At 34.7% G+C, this 17,071-nt stretch overlaps 1 protein-coding gene across 1 annotated transcript; it reads left to right on the top strand.

The window, feature by feature from the left end:
• Nucleotides 1-8,303: 8,303 nt before the first annotated feature.
• Nucleotides 8,304-14,700, top strand: LOC115960521 (uncharacterized protein At1g03900). Its single transcript, XM_031079453.1, has 3 exons — nt 8,304-9,052; nt 9,681-9,971; nt 14,412-14,700. Exons 1-3 carry the CDS (start codon nt 8,540-8,542, stop codon nt 14,478-14,480), a joined length of 873 nt encoding a protein of 290 aa, XP_030935313.1. The 5' UTR covers nt 8,304-8,539; the 3' UTR covers nt 14,481-14,700.
• The last annotated feature ends 2,371 nt before the right edge of the window (nt 14,701-17,071 follow it).

A 17,071-nucleotide genomic window follows, 5' to 3' on the forward strand; every position in this document is an offset into this window, starting at 1 on the left:
TAGTTGCTTTGAAGAAGTGGGGTTAGTGAGAGAATGATCCTATTTTGTAGGAAATGTTTTAGGTGCTCAAGTTTTGCCCCTACTTAAACATAAGTTGTAGGGGTATTTTGGAACAAAAAAATCTGATTTAAACAGGAGAAACCCCTTAAATAATAGTATAGATGATAAAAGTAAGGTCAGAGAGAGAAGAAACATTGAGAAACGGGAAAGTAAGATTAAAACTAAAAAAGTAGAGAGTCCAAAAGTCACGTGGGAAGGAAATTTTTTTTTACAAGATAGATTTTTTTATTTTATTGGCAAGATAGAAATTCTACTTTAGCCTAATCTAAGTATATATGTGTGTGAAACTCCCTTTTGAAGACTTGAATCTGCCCCTTACCCCTCACACTCTGCAAGTATTTATACTTGCATTAAGGGTGTGCATTGGTAGGAAGGAAATTTTTTGGAAGGAGCATGCTGCATGCTTTACAAAAACCATTACATGCTTGCATATTTACAAAACTACCACTTTTTTCTTTATAGAACCAATCAGTTTAACAACCAGAAGCAGTTCGAAAACACGAGTTTGTAGGCCTTATTTTTGGGCTGTCATGGATTTGCATGGTTGGAAAAGTTATGGGCTTTTAAAAAAAAAGATATGGGCTTCTTCTTTTCTTTTCTTTTCTTTTTTTATTTTATTTTTATTTTATTTTTTTTTTATGGGGAATATATGGGCTTCTTTCTATGGTACATATATTCGGTGCGTAATTTTGAAATTGTGCATTGATATTTACCGGAACTGGAATGTATTACATTCCAAATTTCCAATAGTCAAACCGAAATGGTAACAGAAACAGAATTCAAAACTTTGGTTTTTGTACCTCAAGTGGCTGAGGATGCTTCAAGGGGTATTTATATTAGGGAATTCCTAGGGTTTCTTGTGCCTCAAGAGGCTGAGGATGATGACTTAAATAATTCCAAAAAAAAGGGCAAAGGCCGACTGCTGAAAATCAACTACAATCCTCACCAACTGCCCGTGAAAGATGCAAGTGCACTACTGCAAATTCTTTGCAGTTTTGACCCATTAATTGGTCAGTTGAGGGAAAAAAAAAGGAGGAGACGACACACAGACAGAGCAACAAAGAGCAAACAGCAAGGGAGAAAGGGAGGGCAAGTGAAAAGAAAAGAAAAAAAGATTTCGACAAGTGCAGAAAAAGAGAAGTTACACACAGAGGATAGAAAAACGAAAAAGAGGAAGAAGCTAAAAGCAATAAGTTAAAGACAGAAGCTACAGAGGTCTATACATGAGGAGGCTTCACAAGTTTTCTTGATCTCTGACCCTCTCACTCTTCCTTCTCAAAACTGAATTTTTGTTAGGTAAAACAAATAGGATCAGTTCAAGAGGAGTTACTAACTCCATATATGAAACTTGGAGTTACTGTTTGAGAATTACTAAATAAAAATTCTCTCAAACTCTAACAAATCAAATACATTATTGAATTTTATCAACCAAAAAAGAAAAAAAAAATACATCAATGAAGTCCTTGATTCTATTGATTCTATTTATATGAATTGATTCAATGAAGTCCTTGACGTCACCAACACTACAAAAAAACCGGTCTAAAGCTGCGTTTGAAAAATGCAGCTTAAGACCCCAAAAACGCGGCTATAGGCTTTGAGCCGCGTTTCCTATGGCCGCGTTTATAAACGCGGCTAAAACCAGACCTACAGCCGCGTTTTCTAACCGCGGCTATAAGATTCGGCCCTATAGCTACGTTTTTGGAAACGCAGCAGTAGACCCTAATAATCCATGTCCTAGGAATAATATCAGGAAAAAAATGTGATCCCTTTTAGTCCCTAATAAACTTCAAAGTGACCACATTTAGTCCCTAAAATACTTAAATTGATGAATTTTAATCCCTAAAAAACTCAAACTAATGCCTTTTCTATTATCAGTTTTTAGTTTGACCGCATTATCTAAGAGACTTAAAAAACCAACAAAATCTACATCAAAACCTCATTTCCATCAATAATACAACAAATCAAAATCTACATCAAATACTCATGTGCTAAATGTTAAATCAAACCCCCAAAAATAACAACAAAATCATTTTGCAGAACCAAACAGAGCCCTTTAGTAGTAAGTACCATATTCAATATCTACATCAAACCGTCATTTCCATCAATAATACACAGCTTAATGTTATGAAATAGATTAGATCTGAAGTGAATATAAACTATAAAGATTAGATTAAATCTTACTGGGCTTTCCATCGGCCCACTTGGAGGCGAGTGAGTGCTTCGGTCTTATGTGGCTCTCCAAAACGGTAAAGCTGTGGTTGACGCCAGTTGTGCTCTTCTTCTTCTTCTCTCTGAACTAACCTTTACCCTTTTGTTTGTTTGTTTTTTGAGTTTTTAACGACCAAATAAGTCAATCGGCGATGAAGGGGCTGATATAGCTGCTGCTGGGGTGAACGATGAGGTAGCCGCCGACATCGAAGATAACTCAACAAAGAGAGGCGCAGAGAGAAAGAGAGAAATATGACAGCTGAGGTTAACACAAGCAGCCACCATACTAATCACTATGTCTTCCTCCACCGCTGTTGTTGTCGCTGGAGTTGCCATTTCTGTTGTGGGTTTTAGGTTTTATGGCCATGTGAAGAGCTTCGGTCTCTTCAGTCAGCAAATTTTTCGGGTTTTGATGAGGGAGGAGGCGTGAGGTTTGTGGGTAGTGGGTTAAGAGCACGGCGGCGAGAGCTCTTGAGAGCTCGGCGGCGAGATTGGATCGGGAGGTTGAGCTGAGATAGTGAGAGCTGAGATTAGGGATTGGGAAATTTCAATAGTGTTGAAATTTAATTAGTACCATATGTGGAGCTGCGTTTTATTGAACGCAGCTCAAATACGTTTGGAGCTGCGTTTAAAATCAGATCGAGCTGCGTTTATTAAACGCAGCTCTAAACGTATTTGAGCTGCGTTCAATAAAACGCAGCTCAAGAAAAAATTAAAAAAAAAAAAAAAATTCCCCGTAGAGCCGCGTTTTAAACCGAACAAAACGCGGCTCAAATTACTATTTGGAGCTGCGTTTCTACAAAACGTAGCTAAAAAATGCAGCTTAAACTGGCATTTTTAGTAGTGCAATTTAAATATTAGAGTCAAGAACTCTACCAAACGTTAATGGGGTCTTTGCGTCTATCAAATCAAATACATTAATGAAGTCTTTGACTCTACCTTATGAATTAATTTAATGGAATCCTTAACTCTATTAATTTAAATATTAGAGTCATAGACTCTATCAAATCAAATACATTAATGGAGTTCTTGACTCTACCTTATAAATTAATTCAATGGAGTCCTTGACTCCACCAACTTAAATATTAGAGCTTGACTCTGCCAATTAAACAAATCAATAGAGTTCTTGACTCTATTATTCATTACAAATTAATTCAAACAATTTGGAGTTCTTAACTTCACCAATTTAATTAATATGCTTCAATGGAGTCTTGACTCCCAAAATTATTTTAAATAGAGTGGAGTTTCTAATTCCTTCAAATTAATTCAATGGAATATTTAATTCCAATATGATTAATTCTTTGGGATTCCTACTTCCACAACCAAAAGTGGAGTTTCTAATTGCCAAAATAAGATGATCATAAAATTGATTTGAGAAAAATTTTCAATTCCTAATCTCTAAAAATGTTCATAAAAATAAAATTGATTCAAATGAGTATTCTTTCCCTTAATTAATTTTGGGGACTTCAATCAAAATATCATTACTTGTTAAAATTCCTACAAAAGAAGCAAATGAAAGAACGGGAAATTTGTTTGGACATTCAATTTCTCAAAAAAAGAGTCATTGGTTCGATTTCCATAAAAATATGGGTCCTTGACTTATCCTTGAGATTAAAATAAATTATCTCACTCAAAAAAAAAAAAAAAAAAATCAATGCTTAATTAAATACTATGTATTTAACTTAAATGTCTATGGTTTAAAGTGGACAAAATCATATTTAAGGATTTTAAATCTAAAACCTCAATTCAAGAACTATGAATTGGCTTGATCCCCACCAAGGGTATGTAAGCAACCTAAATACATTATTAGGTGCAGCTACAAATAAATAAAAACACATAGCCCTTCAAAGACAAAAATATATAAACTCATGTATGAAGGCAACGTGGTTGGAACCAAAGGGTCTTCCCTTGAAACAAGGGATTGTAATTAAGAGAATCATTATCTTGAATGGGCACTACTCACATCAATAAAACTTATATGCCTAAATGCTTATGGGTGAAATTATGATGGATTTTATTGTATAACAATTTTTGTTAAACAATAACATCTTGAGGCTCTGAATCTTGAGTTCAAAGATGGAACTTGAGTCTCTAAAACTAGAGTTGCAATTTGTGGCAATTTGATGTGGAAGAAAAAATCCACGTGGAACTCAAGTCTCTAAAACTCAAGTTCCTACGTTCTCCAGATCAAGTTCCCGTTGTCTTTCTTCTTCTTCTCATTCTTCTTCCTTTTCTTCTTCTTCTTCAAATCTGCTTCTTTTTCTTCGAATCCGCTTCTTCAGATCTACTTCTATAGAACTTGAGTATCTCAGACTTGAGTTCCACGTGGATAAATTGTTCCGTGCCAACACTAGAACTCGAGTCTTAAAGGCTCAAATTTTTCACTGAAATCAAGTCTCAAAAACTCAAGATACTAGTTTCCTAAATAGTTTAAAAAACGTGCTTATTAATGAAATAGTCTCTAAAATTATGTTAGATGGAAAATTTTCCCTAAGGATGATTGTGGACAAAGATGGTAACACACCATGGACAAGAATGGTGAGATGTTTCACTGAAATGTTCTAGCAAATGTACCAATGCCATAAGTTACCTTTACCTATACAATGGAATAAAACCTAGACTACATTGCACTTAAGGAGCTGGAATTTTATTAACAATTATGAATAAAACTTTGACATGTTCATTAATTAAAAGAAATTAACTTGATTTTTAAATAAATCACATTATGACCTAAGAAAAATAAAGGATCAAATATGACAAAGTAATTAGACACGGATAAAAAATAGGACATGGACACATAATTTATAAAAATCAATTAAATTTCTTAATTAATTTGATGCTCAAGTCTCAATGACATGCTTGATTAAATAGTCCCAAAATGGTAACAATTTTTCATGAAAACCATACTAAAAATTTAGCATGCGTTACATATAAAATTATATACATTTTTTATGGTTAAAATGCAAAGTGAGTAATTTCCTTAAGTAAGTGATATCTCACCTAGTTCAATCTTAATCTTCGCCATTAGTAATCAAATTACATGAAACATCACGGTTTAAAATAACATCAAAATTAATCTAATCTGATGGTTAGATTCCAATTTAAGCTCAATCAAATTTAGTCAACCACATAAAAATTGATAAAAATCAACAACAAAAAATGGGGTTTAACCATTAAAACCATGAAATCCTTTAATTCATGACTAAAACTTCTATCGAAATTTAGAGTCAGAAAAAATACGATATGAATAGCAACAATTCTGTTGATAAAGACAAGTAAAAGGACGATGACAATCTTTTCAAATCCTCAGGGGTTAGGTCATTCTCACTCAGTTCAAATAAGAAGTTTGGCTTGAGTGAGAATGACTTAACCCCTGGGGATTTGAAGAGATTTTTTTTTTTCTTCAAAAGAGTTGATGGAAGTGGTTTTACAAAGAAAACAACTTTGGTGATGACCACCCTCGAAGAAAAGGTTAGAGGGTTGGTTGTCGTCCAGCCTTTGCTTGCAATGGGTGTAACAAAAACTGGGAAAAAGTTATGAGGCACCATCAAATTCAAAAGTTCTGACATCTTGTTGGTACTTTGATTCTTCTATCTTTTTCTCTATTTGTGTTTTAATTAATTTTAATCTTAAATCGAATAGGGGTAATAGTTTTTATAATCTTTTTTTTTTTTTTTAAATACCTATTTCTAACCTAAAACTAATATCGCCCATACTCGATCGGGTTGAATTTAAACCCATGTCAAGTCTCACATATTCATGTACATGAGGGGATTGATTTTGCAAAAGATAGGTCAATAATAAAAATTCACTAAGATCTTCAATGGTGGTATTAAGAGTGTCTTTAGAGTATACCAAATCCGCATAGCTATCTTTCATTCAACTCGACTCTACTGCCATGTCTTCATCTTATATTCTACCTTTTAAATTGAGTTTGCTTTATTTATTTGTAAATTAATGGCATTAGCACGCTCTTTTTTCATTGCCATTCCAAGAAAATAACCATGTTTTTTTTTAGTTTTATCTCCTTCTGATTCAGAGAGAGAGAGAGAGAGAGATGGCCCATATGAAAAATGTACTAATAAATATAGATGACGATTTTTATTTCTTTATTTTTTAAGTTAGACATGACTAAAAGTTTTGTGAATCCAAGCATTCATATCCTTTTGTAATATGTAGCTATATTTTTGTTCAATAAGTCACTTTTTTACTTTAAGGGTCCATTTGGTTTGGGTTACGAGGGATAAAAAATAGGGAGTGAAAAATAGGAGTGTAATGAAAAAGATGGTTTGTTTGGTTTTATTTTTTTGGGAGGGTGGGATTTTGATGGGGTTCATATGTTTTCTTCCAAGCCCATCAATTTTTTGAGAAGAGGCCCACCAAATTCTCTCTCCCCAATTTGGAGAGATTATAGGAGATAAAATGGGAAAAAAAGGGTAGATGACAAAACACCAAAACTACCTATTCTCTCTATTGTGACGTTGTTGATCCTTTTTTTGGTCAACGTATTTGATTTTTAACAAACAAAGGGATTTGGTTTTTATTTTTTTAAATCAATTGTGGAATTAAAAAAAAAGGTTTTTTTTTTTTTAATCAAATGTTGGATTGAATGATATGCTAATTTTAATTAAAATTATATTCTATTAATTTTAATTGATAATAAGCAATAATTTTTTATTAAATAATTACAATAAATTATTTTTTATATTATGTAGGGGTATAAGAAATTTGTACAAACAACATTTTCTATCATCTATTTTTTTTTTCTCAACTAAACAAATAAGTTTTCAATCTTTTCATTTTTTCATCCTCTTGAGAGAAAACTAAAATATCTTTTATCCTTCCATTTTTCCATCCTAATATCTTAATTACTGGTGAAAGGTCTTCATAACTTAATCGTGTAAACCAAATGATCAATTAACCTAAGTAAGACCAATAATCCTACGTACACGCCTGAAGTTTGTTTGGTTTTTACTTATTTTCAGCAGCATATTTGTATATTATTTATCAAAATCAAAATATATAGTTTTTGGTAAGTTGTATGTTTTTTTATTTTTTATTATAAGATATAAGTTGTATGTTAAATAGTAACAAAAAGTAAAAAACTAACTTATTTCTTAAAAGCTAAAAGTTAGATTACGGGAAAATATGTTAGACAAATAATAAAAAAACAAAAACAAAAAACAATAATTGAAAGCCAATTATAATCACCTTCATTTTGTTTTTTCCAGTAAAACTGTAAAACATTTTCAAATTTAAAATATCTCCAAGTGTTTGATATGGCATATAAAATTTTGAAGTACAAATCATCAAAACTTGTGGCTAAGCTAGAAATGACAGAGGTTGCCTACGCCTTTGATTTTAGGCTGTCAGCAGCGCAGAACACACTAATCCGTGACCTGTGACCAGATCGCCAAAATCGGTCATTGGACCATAGGCTTTGTGTAACTAGACCACTAGCACTGACCAATAGAACATGACCCAGCCACCAAATGAATTTTTAAAGGTAAAATTTACAATGGATTTTACCGTAAAAAAAAAAAAAAAACATTTTTCATGTTTAATCAAATTTTACAATGGAACATCTATTATAAAAACATTTTAAAACAAATGAAGCATCAATCTCACACTTTACTAAGTTGTCAATTTATGATAGATAGGAGAAATATTACTTTCATATAGATTTTTTAGTTATATTTATTATGCACCAACTACAATTTAACACATTAATTGAAGTAAATGGTTTGTCTCTAAACTTTTTTAATTTTTAGACCCCGAGTTGTTGAGGTTCCACCTCATCGTTTCTTCTTTGTTACAGTTTTTGTCTTGTTTCTCGTCCTTCACGGCTCATGTATAGCTTTCCCTCCCACCCAAAAATCCCTGAAAGAAATAGTACTAGTATATATAAAAAACAAAATAAAATAACAAATAATCATTTTATTTTAAAAAAAGTAAGAAGACAAAAGAGAGGGGCAAAATGGTAAAAACAAATTAAAAAAAAAAAGAAGAAGAAGCATTTCTCTTTCGCTAAAATTACAGTTGACATTTCCACCACTCTCCTCTTCCCTTCCCTTCCCTTCCAACCCACGTCTCTGCAACTCTCTCTCTCTTACATTGATACCTTCTCTTCACCTTAATTCATTTCCCAAAATACCCTCTTAACTCACACTTCATATCTCTTTAGATCCCAAACCAACCCCAATTCGAACCCGCATTCCATTCCCATTTCCACAACAACAAAAAAAAAAGAAAAAAGAAAAAAAGAAAAACGATGTCGTTCCAGGAAGGTGACATAGAAGTAGAGGTGGACGATGAAGAAGCCTTGGAACACACACTCCTCGTAGTCCGCGAAGTCTCCGTCTACAAAATCCCACCTCGTTCCACCTCGGGCGGGTACAAGTGCGGTGAGTGGCTCCAATCCGATAAGATCTGGTCGGGTCGGCTCCGGGTCGTTTCGTGTAAAGCCCGGTGCGAGATCCGACTCGAGGACCCGGGTTCCGGCGATCTATTCGCCGCGTGCTTTGTGCTGCCCGGTCAGCCTCGGGAGTCTTCGGTGGAGACTGTTCTTGATTCCTCGAGGTATTTCGTTTTGAAAATTGAGGATGGGCGCGGGAAGCACGCGTTTGTTGGGTTGGGATTCGCGGAGAGGAATGAGGCTTTCGATTTCAATGTGGCGCTTTCGGATCACGAGAAGCATGTGAGGAGGGAGCAGGAGAAGGAGGTTGGGGAGAGTAGTGATGATACCCATATCGACATTCATCCTGCTGTTAATCACAGATTGAAGGTCTTTTTTTTAATACCAATTCTATAATGGGTTTTCTTTGTTTTGTTTGATCAAGTGTGAAATTTTGTGTTTTGCGTTGTAGTGGAACTTGAATGTGAGTTTTTGTGTGGTGGGTGTTGTTTATTTCAGCTGCAATGCATGTTTGTATGTGTCGGGATTGAAGAATGAATAACTTAGATTAATGGGTGTTTTGGAGTGTAATTTAATATTAATGGGTGTTGTGCATTTGTCTAAATTTGCATATTTTAGATAGAAAAGTGTGTATTTAGTTATTTTGGTATAATGAGTGTTGTGGGTGTTTGTTTATTTGTGCAAAGATTGTATCTGTTGGACTAGAAGATTGTATGATTTTGGTATTGTAGTGTTATGGCTTGTGCAAGATTTTTTTTTTTCCTGTTGGACTAGAAGATTGTTTGATTTGGAATCATAGTGTTGTGGATAGAGTTTGCATTTTGTCTATGTTTTGCTTTCGCTTTGCATTGATAACTATTTTAAGGGTCATTCTTGCTACATTTTATTCTATAAAAATTATGGGCCACATTTCGACCTACATTGGTGAACCTTATTTGGGCCTAAACTTGTCTTTGGTTCTGTTTATGGATGGAATTGACTTTACTGTGTTTTATAGGAAGGTGAAACCATCCGGATCAATGTGAAGCCCAAACCAACTAGTGGAACTGGTATGCTCTCAGCTGCTGGTCTGACAGGGGCAGTTTCTGGAACCGCAAAGCCTAAAGCCTTGAGCCTCGCTCCACCACCTACTGGAGCGGGAAAAATCAGGTCTCCTCTCCCTCCTCCTCCCAATGATCCTGCTGCTGCTCGGATAACCTCTACCAGTCACCAAGGTGTTGTTATCAAGGGGCCTAAGGAAAATGCGAGGCATTCAAATGATCCTTTATCAGACCTTTCTCCACTTGAGGTATGCCTCACATCCTTCATCCCCATCCTTTTCGTACGCATGATTTGTTTCACATGTAGTGGGAACCAAAAAACTCAACATATTTGTTAATTGTTATGACTTCCTGAAATGCAATATCTAGCTGTTTCCATTTACAAAAATGTCTTTAATTTTTAAGGACCCACATGATTTTTTTTCCTAATGCATGGGTAGGAAATCTTAAAGAAGGCAGAGTGATCTTCCCATGGCTCACTATATCTCTTCTTAACTAGGGACATATGTATCACTTTCTGTGTTATGAAAAATTAAAAACTTCAGAATATCTAGTAGAGGGTTTGACATGCACCTTTTAAATAACAAAGATGACTATTATGATTTAAATTTTCCTCTCTCATTAGAGACAATATAGAAGTTATGGTTCATCTTTGGCAAACTCAGTTAGACCTGGGGACCATTTCGGACCTCATTGATTTCTTTGTGAGGGATACTGAAGAAGTGGTTGTGATGCACTATGGTTCCATATTGGTGGAGTTAAGAATGATAGTTTGCAGTTTGGAGCTCCCTAAGACCTTTTTGCAATATAGACTGCTAGTAATAGTGCAGCAGACTTCTTCAGTTTTATACACGTTCTACTTCATTGTGGTGTAGTATTTGGACCAAAGAATTAACATGTGAGTGGCTTATTATAATGGATGTTCTTTGTATACTTGATTTTCATGGCCTTTTTTACCCCTATGAAGAGCATATCTGTTGTAAGTTTTGACATCGATATTGATGTCTTCATGCTATTGGAACTTGAAAATATGGTTATTAACGTTTTTCTTCTTGGTTAGAAGTGATTTCTGAAGCATATGCAAATGTCTCTCTGACATGTTTACTATCTCCCTTTTATGTCAAGATAATCTGGTACCTAATTAGTTTTTTTGAGATATAGGAATTCTTACAAGAGCATTAACTTGCTTTTATATGGTGAATTTGTTTTTTTTGATAAGTAAGAAGAAAATATTATTAATAAGGGAAAAACATGAAAATACAAAGGGTTCACGGTAGTGAACAAAAAGACACAAGCAGCCACTAAGAAAAGCTAATAGACGAAAGGAATTCCATAAGGGTAAAACAATCCGAAAAACCCCAACATCGAGACCAATCAAAGAGGGTCCGTTGGCACAAATCTAATAACTGAACCACAGTTTTCCTTTATCCTCAAAAGAATGCCGATTCCGTTCAGTCCAAATAGTCCACATTAAACAACTTGGAACTAAATTCCAAATATCGGAGCTATGCTTCCCAAGCCAATGGTACCAACAAAATAATAAGTCCGCTACTGAACCTGGCATGATCCAATCGATCCCAAACAACCGAAGCATATGAGTCCACAAAGAATGAGCTATCGGACAAAAAAGTAACAGGTGATCCACAGATTCCTCATTACAACAGCACATACAACAACGATTCGCCAAAGGGCGACCACGAAGCATAAGGTTATCCAAGGTAAGAATCTGACCATGAGCTGCTGTCCACATAAAAAATGCCACCCTTTTAGGAACCTTGACTTTCCAAATGCCCTTCCAAGGGAAAGTGGAAGGAGCTGCATTTCGAATCTTATGATAAAAAGATCGAATGTCAAACTTTCCACTTCCATTAAGGCCCCAACGAAGCCTGTCACCCCCATCACCCTTAGGAATCCGGGTTTGGTCTGCAATTTCAATCTAGGAAGCATATTGAGGTGGTGACGAGAACTTAAGGAGAAATTCTAGCAATAACCAAGGTTTAAGCAGAGAAAAAGATAACAGGATTGTTGTTGGATCAATCAAATATCTATTTCTAGGCTCAAAGAGCTCAAGAAATATTCAAATTTATTATTTAATAGATTAAAAGAAAATGCTGCCTACAACGTTGGTTCAAACCCCACCTCCTCCCCCCCTATTCTCTTTCTTATTATTTTTAAAAAAAATTTCTTTTATTTATTTATTTATTGAGAAAACTGATACATCAAGTATACATGGGGTATTCTAGATGAATAACACATTTAGGTTCTAAGTTTACAATGATCCATAAAATCTAATTAATTATAGAAAGAGGCTATTTGTAATAGCCTTTAGTAACCCTAGAATCCTAGCCCTTCATCTTACATATAACAATTAAATCCTAACTGTCCAGCTTTATTAAAATTCACATGCTAGTCACAAGATTTTTCAAAAATACTAATGACAATAATAAATCAAATATTACATAGAAAAATAAAAGAGAATGGACTAATGAGCCATTTTTTTTCCCGTTTGGGCTTAAATTCTCCTACATCAGCTCTCCCCAGATTGTAGAAAACTTGTCCTTGAGTTTGGATTTAATCTTTCATGATCTGTGGAATCCCAAATAATATTTTCCATCTTTTTTTGTCACCTTAAGTACGTCAGGAAATAATTTGTTAGTGTTACGATGCCAATAAGAACTTGTGCATAACAAGCTGATAACATTTCTTTAAATTTTCACATCAACAAGTCACATAAAATGAATTATCATCATTTGGCACCATACCAAAAAAAAAAAAAATTTGTTCTAAAAATTGGCTCAACCTCATTCTTTCTTCTCATAAATCTTGTTGAATTGAGTCTTGCTCCGTAAATTATTCCCAAACACAATCAAATCTTTTATCTTTATCTTCATAAAAATAAAGATTCTCATGATTCAACATTATGCCGATAGAAGAATGATTAAAAGTCACCTCTTTCCAAGTGGAAGTATCCATCTTCACTAAGATATTCTCTTTGCAATTTCATCGAATAGCAGTTGTTTATTGAAATCAAAATGTGTTTGCAAACCTATCCAATCAAAAAAAGTGTTTGCAAACCTTTCATGTCCAAAAGAAGATTCGACTTGCATTGAACACTTGTTATCACTCTCTTGAATAGTTTCTTCAATATGTATTGAAGTACTCACCTCCAAATCACTATCGTCAAAGTAGACATCATAAATCGGTAAAGAATCCTAGTCTACGGCACAAACTCTTTCAAAATTTTCATCCTCCAATTCAACTACCCACAACCAATTCTTCAATCCACCTTGTACTGCATGTTCTGCAGTTCCAGCATCATGAAAACTGAAAAGGTTTTTCATCTTCTATATCATCATTCTGATCCTCGGGTCCAAGTGGTCACGGTTGCCTTCCAAAATCTGTCTGCTGGTCTTGATTTTCTCCAACCCCACAATCTCTACCATAGCTTAAAGTTGCAACATTTGACTCAAATCTAAATTGTGTGGTTTAGATCAAGGATCTTTTGCTTTGGATTAATACTGCTTGATGCAGTGAGAACATAGGTCTAATGTAGGAGAACAGTGTAGGGGGAAATTCCAGCAACAAACAAGATTAAAATAAAGAAAAAGATAATAAGATTGAAGTTTGAATAATTAAATGTCAATTTATAGGTTTAAAGCTATGAAATTTCATAGATAGATAAGAAAAGGTTGCCTAGGACTTAGAAGATGCTCTTTACCGTTTGGATGAGCTTATTTTCACCTCAAAAGAAAATTTACAGCATTTTAAAGCATCATCTTTTCCAAGTTACAATTATACTTTCACACACACACAAAACCTGATAAAAATAAGCTCATTCAAACACACTTTTTTGAAAGTTTGGTTGTTTTAGGCAATATCCTGTCTCTCTCTCTTAGAATTCCTAGATAGCAAAGGGTATATAACATGTATTATTTATCTATTCCATAAAAATTATTTGGATGAAATTATTATTTTTACTTGCTTGGTAGATATACTTCTTCCCTGATACAAAGTATCACTCTTACCATCATATTAAAGCCTGTGTTTAGTCTTGTTACACATTAGTAGTTTATCACTTTATCTTAGATATTGCAATTCTTTGAGGGATCATTGATCTGTGCTTATTATGTGGTCTCTGGTTTCCTTCGTTTATCCAAGAAGGATATGCTTGTAAAGTATGTTGTTTACATATGTTTCGCTCCTAAACTTGCCAAGCTGAGCTAGCAGTGCAAATCACTTCTCTTATCCAAGGAGGATATGCTTGTAAAGTATGTTGTTTACATATGATTCACTCCTAAATTTGCCAAGCTAAGCTAGCAGTGCAAATCACTTTGTTTATCCAAGAAGGATATGCTTGTAAAATATGTTGTTTACATATGTTTCACTCCTAAACTTGCCAAGCTGAGCTAGCAGTGCAAATCAGGTGGGATGTAAATTCGAAATTCCTATTTTCTACTCCAATGAAATTTTTGGCATTCTTGCTTGGGTTCATGTGACTAACTTTGTGATGTACATTTCTTGATAATCTCCCAACTACACTAAATTCCACTCCCCCCTCCCCTCTCCTCCTCCTCGTCTTTTATTAGTTCGTATATGGGCCCTTGTCTACCAAGTGACCAACTTTGATACGTATATATGGGAACAACATTTATATAAAACATTGCTCATTTGCTTGTTGGAATTTGCAGAGAAATCTCCCTACGGCAACTGGATCAGGATCGACAAAGGCCACTGCTTCAGGATGGGCTGCTTTTTGATTGTGTGAGAATTTGGTAATTGTGATTGAGATCTTTGTTTGATTTTTTTTTTTTTAAAGAAAAAAGAAAAAAAGGCGTGAAAAGAAGAAAGAGAATGAGAAAAAGTAGAAAGCACAAGGTATAATAATGTTCCTGGAATATATCTATATGCTTCTTTTGTCCTGGAGGAACTTGTAAGTTCTTAACTTTATATAATAGAGAGATTTATTTTTCTTTTCTATGCATGATTGGTTGACATGGCATTTGTAAACTGAAGTGTGGCTTGTATTTACCGCTCTGCTAGAGGCACTAAAAATCACACTCTCTTTCATATAGAATTGACATCCGCTCCTTGGGGCCCATCACAACACAAATAAAAAGGCCTTAATGTTCATAGACTTTTATTACCTACTTATTGGGTGAGCAAGGATAGTTCATTTGCCATGCTAACCATAACTTGTACGAGGAGTATTCACTTGCAGTTTTCTATACTCTCTATTTTAGCCCATAAATAGAGTCACTTGGTTTTACTCTATTTTAGCCCATAAAAAAAAGTCACTTGCGACGGTCAGCCACTGCAGATTTGATGAGAGTGCGAGAGAGCAGTGTGATAAATTGACTAATACAGCACAGGTACCTACCGAGGTACAGTAGTTACTCTTTTTTTTTTTTTTTTGGCTGAATAGGTACAGTAGTTACTCTTAAATTTTCAGGGAGTATACTCTTAACATAGACAACAATCCTCCTCTATTCAGGTCTAAAAATTTCTTCTATTATAAAAAAGAAAAAGAAAAAAATCAAAATTCAATATTAAGTACGCAATTTATGAACTTACTATGCTTCATGACCTATAAGAATTAATAATATACTAGCAATACTTCATGACCTACAAACCAAGCTGACTAAATGTCCATCACCAAGTTGGACTAAAGGACCTGCAACTACAAGGTTAAAATTTATGGCCCGCAATAATCCTAGTTTTTGGTGCAACCAATTTGCACTAAACGACCAACAAGTCACTTTTGGCTGGATGACCCATAATTACTTGAACTTCATGATAAAAAATTAGGATTTAATACTAGAATTAATGGTCCTTATTTACACAAAATACAGAGATAACATGTCTGTGTCCTTCACAGGCCCAATAGGCTTGTACTATTTGGCATAAGAGCTAATGGGCCAAAGCAGCACTTAAGCCCATGCTCCCATGAATCAAGTGGGCTGTTGAGGAGACAATATACCAAAGTCCAATTCACCAAAACTAAATAATAAAAAAAGCAACATTCTTAAAATCATGATCATGAGATCCTTGAATCGATCCTACCCCTTGAATCGATCCAGCTTGGAATAGGATCGAGTAAGATTTGGAATTGTGATGGGATCACGATCTTACTGCATGAGATTAAATGGGTTTTGTATTGGTTATTGGGTCTCCAATTTTGAGGAACTTGACTCTTTATGAAATGATGGATCAAGAGGGAGGCACCCCAAGTAGACTAGTAGAAGACAAGGAAGAAATTCCAGAAACTCCTAGAGCAATGGGAGCAACTCACAACCTAGTGGGAGCACACTACTAGAAGATGATCCACAACAACCTCAACCACGCAGAAGCATTTGTGGTAATGTAATTTGTCGTCGTTTTGAGATTGAGGGGGAAACTTTCATGATTGCTTCACAAGATGATGATGAGCCAAGAACTGTGCAAGAGTCTTTCTCATCTTTTGTTAGTGATGAGTGGATAAAAGCGATGAATGATGAAATGAAGTCTATGAGGACTAATCAGGTCTGGAATCTAGTAAACCTACTGTTAGGGCAAAAAGCAATTGGGAACAAATGGGTTCTTAAAATCAAACGCAAGGCGGATGGGTCAATAGAAAGCTAAAAAGGTCGATTAGTGGCAAAAGGATACACTCAAAAGGAGGGTGTTGACTACGAGGAAACCTTTTCTCCGGTTGTGAGGTTTGCCTTTATTCGACTCATTCTGGCTATTGTTGCAAACTTAAATTTGGAATTATACCAAATGGACATTAAGACAGCGTTTCTCAATGGAGAACTAGATGAGGAAATATATATGGATCAACCTATTGGCTTTGTGACCAAAAGTTAAGAGCACAAAGTATTGAAGAAGATCACTATGTCTATGTAAAATGATCCAAGGGAAGTTTCATTATTTTGTCATTGTATGTCAATGATATATTATTGGCCGGTAATGACATGGAGATAATTATTGCCATAAAAGGATGGTTGTCCTCTAACTATGAGATGAAGGACATGGGTGAGGCAGATTATATTCTTGGGGTTAAAATCCTCAAGGATCGCTCAAAGAAACTTTTAGGTTCATCACAACAAACCTACATTAAGAAAGTTCTTGAGCATTTCCAAATGCATAATTACAAACCCATAGATACTCCAGTTGCCAAAAATGAGAGTTTAAGCCTGGATATGTGTCCTAAGACTCAAGATGAAAAAGAAAAAACGGCTCGTGTTCCCTATGCTAATGCAGTTGGAAGCTTGATGTATGCAATAATGTGTATTCAACTTGATATATGTTATGTTGTTGGATTAGTTAGCAGATTTTAATCAAATCCAGGGCTTGCTCATTGGAAAGCTGT

Source organism: Quercus lobata, chromosome 9 (genome assembly GCF_001633185.2).
Source record: "Quercus lobata isolate SW786 chromosome 9, ValleyOak3.0 Primary Assembly, whole genome shotgun sequence".
Lineage (NCBI taxonomy): Eukaryota > Viridiplantae > Streptophyta > Magnoliopsida > Fagales > Fagaceae > Quercus > Quercus lobata.

What these genes read in the sequence shown, in the direction of transcription:
- LOC115960521 (XM_031079453.1), top strand. Translation starts at nt 8,540, where the DNA reads ATGTCGTTCCAGGAAGGTGACATAGAAGTAGAGGTGGACGATGAAGAA. An exon ending in CTGTTAATCACAGATTGAAG is followed by an intron (nt 9,053 to 9,680) that starts GTCTTTTTTTTA and finishes TGTGTTTTATAG; the next exon opens with GAAGGTGAAACCATCCGGAT. An exon ending in CAGACCTTTCTCCACTTGAG is followed by an intron (nt 9,972 to 14,411) that starts GTATGCCTCACA and finishes TGGAATTTGCAG; the next exon opens with AGAAATCTCCCTACGGCAAC.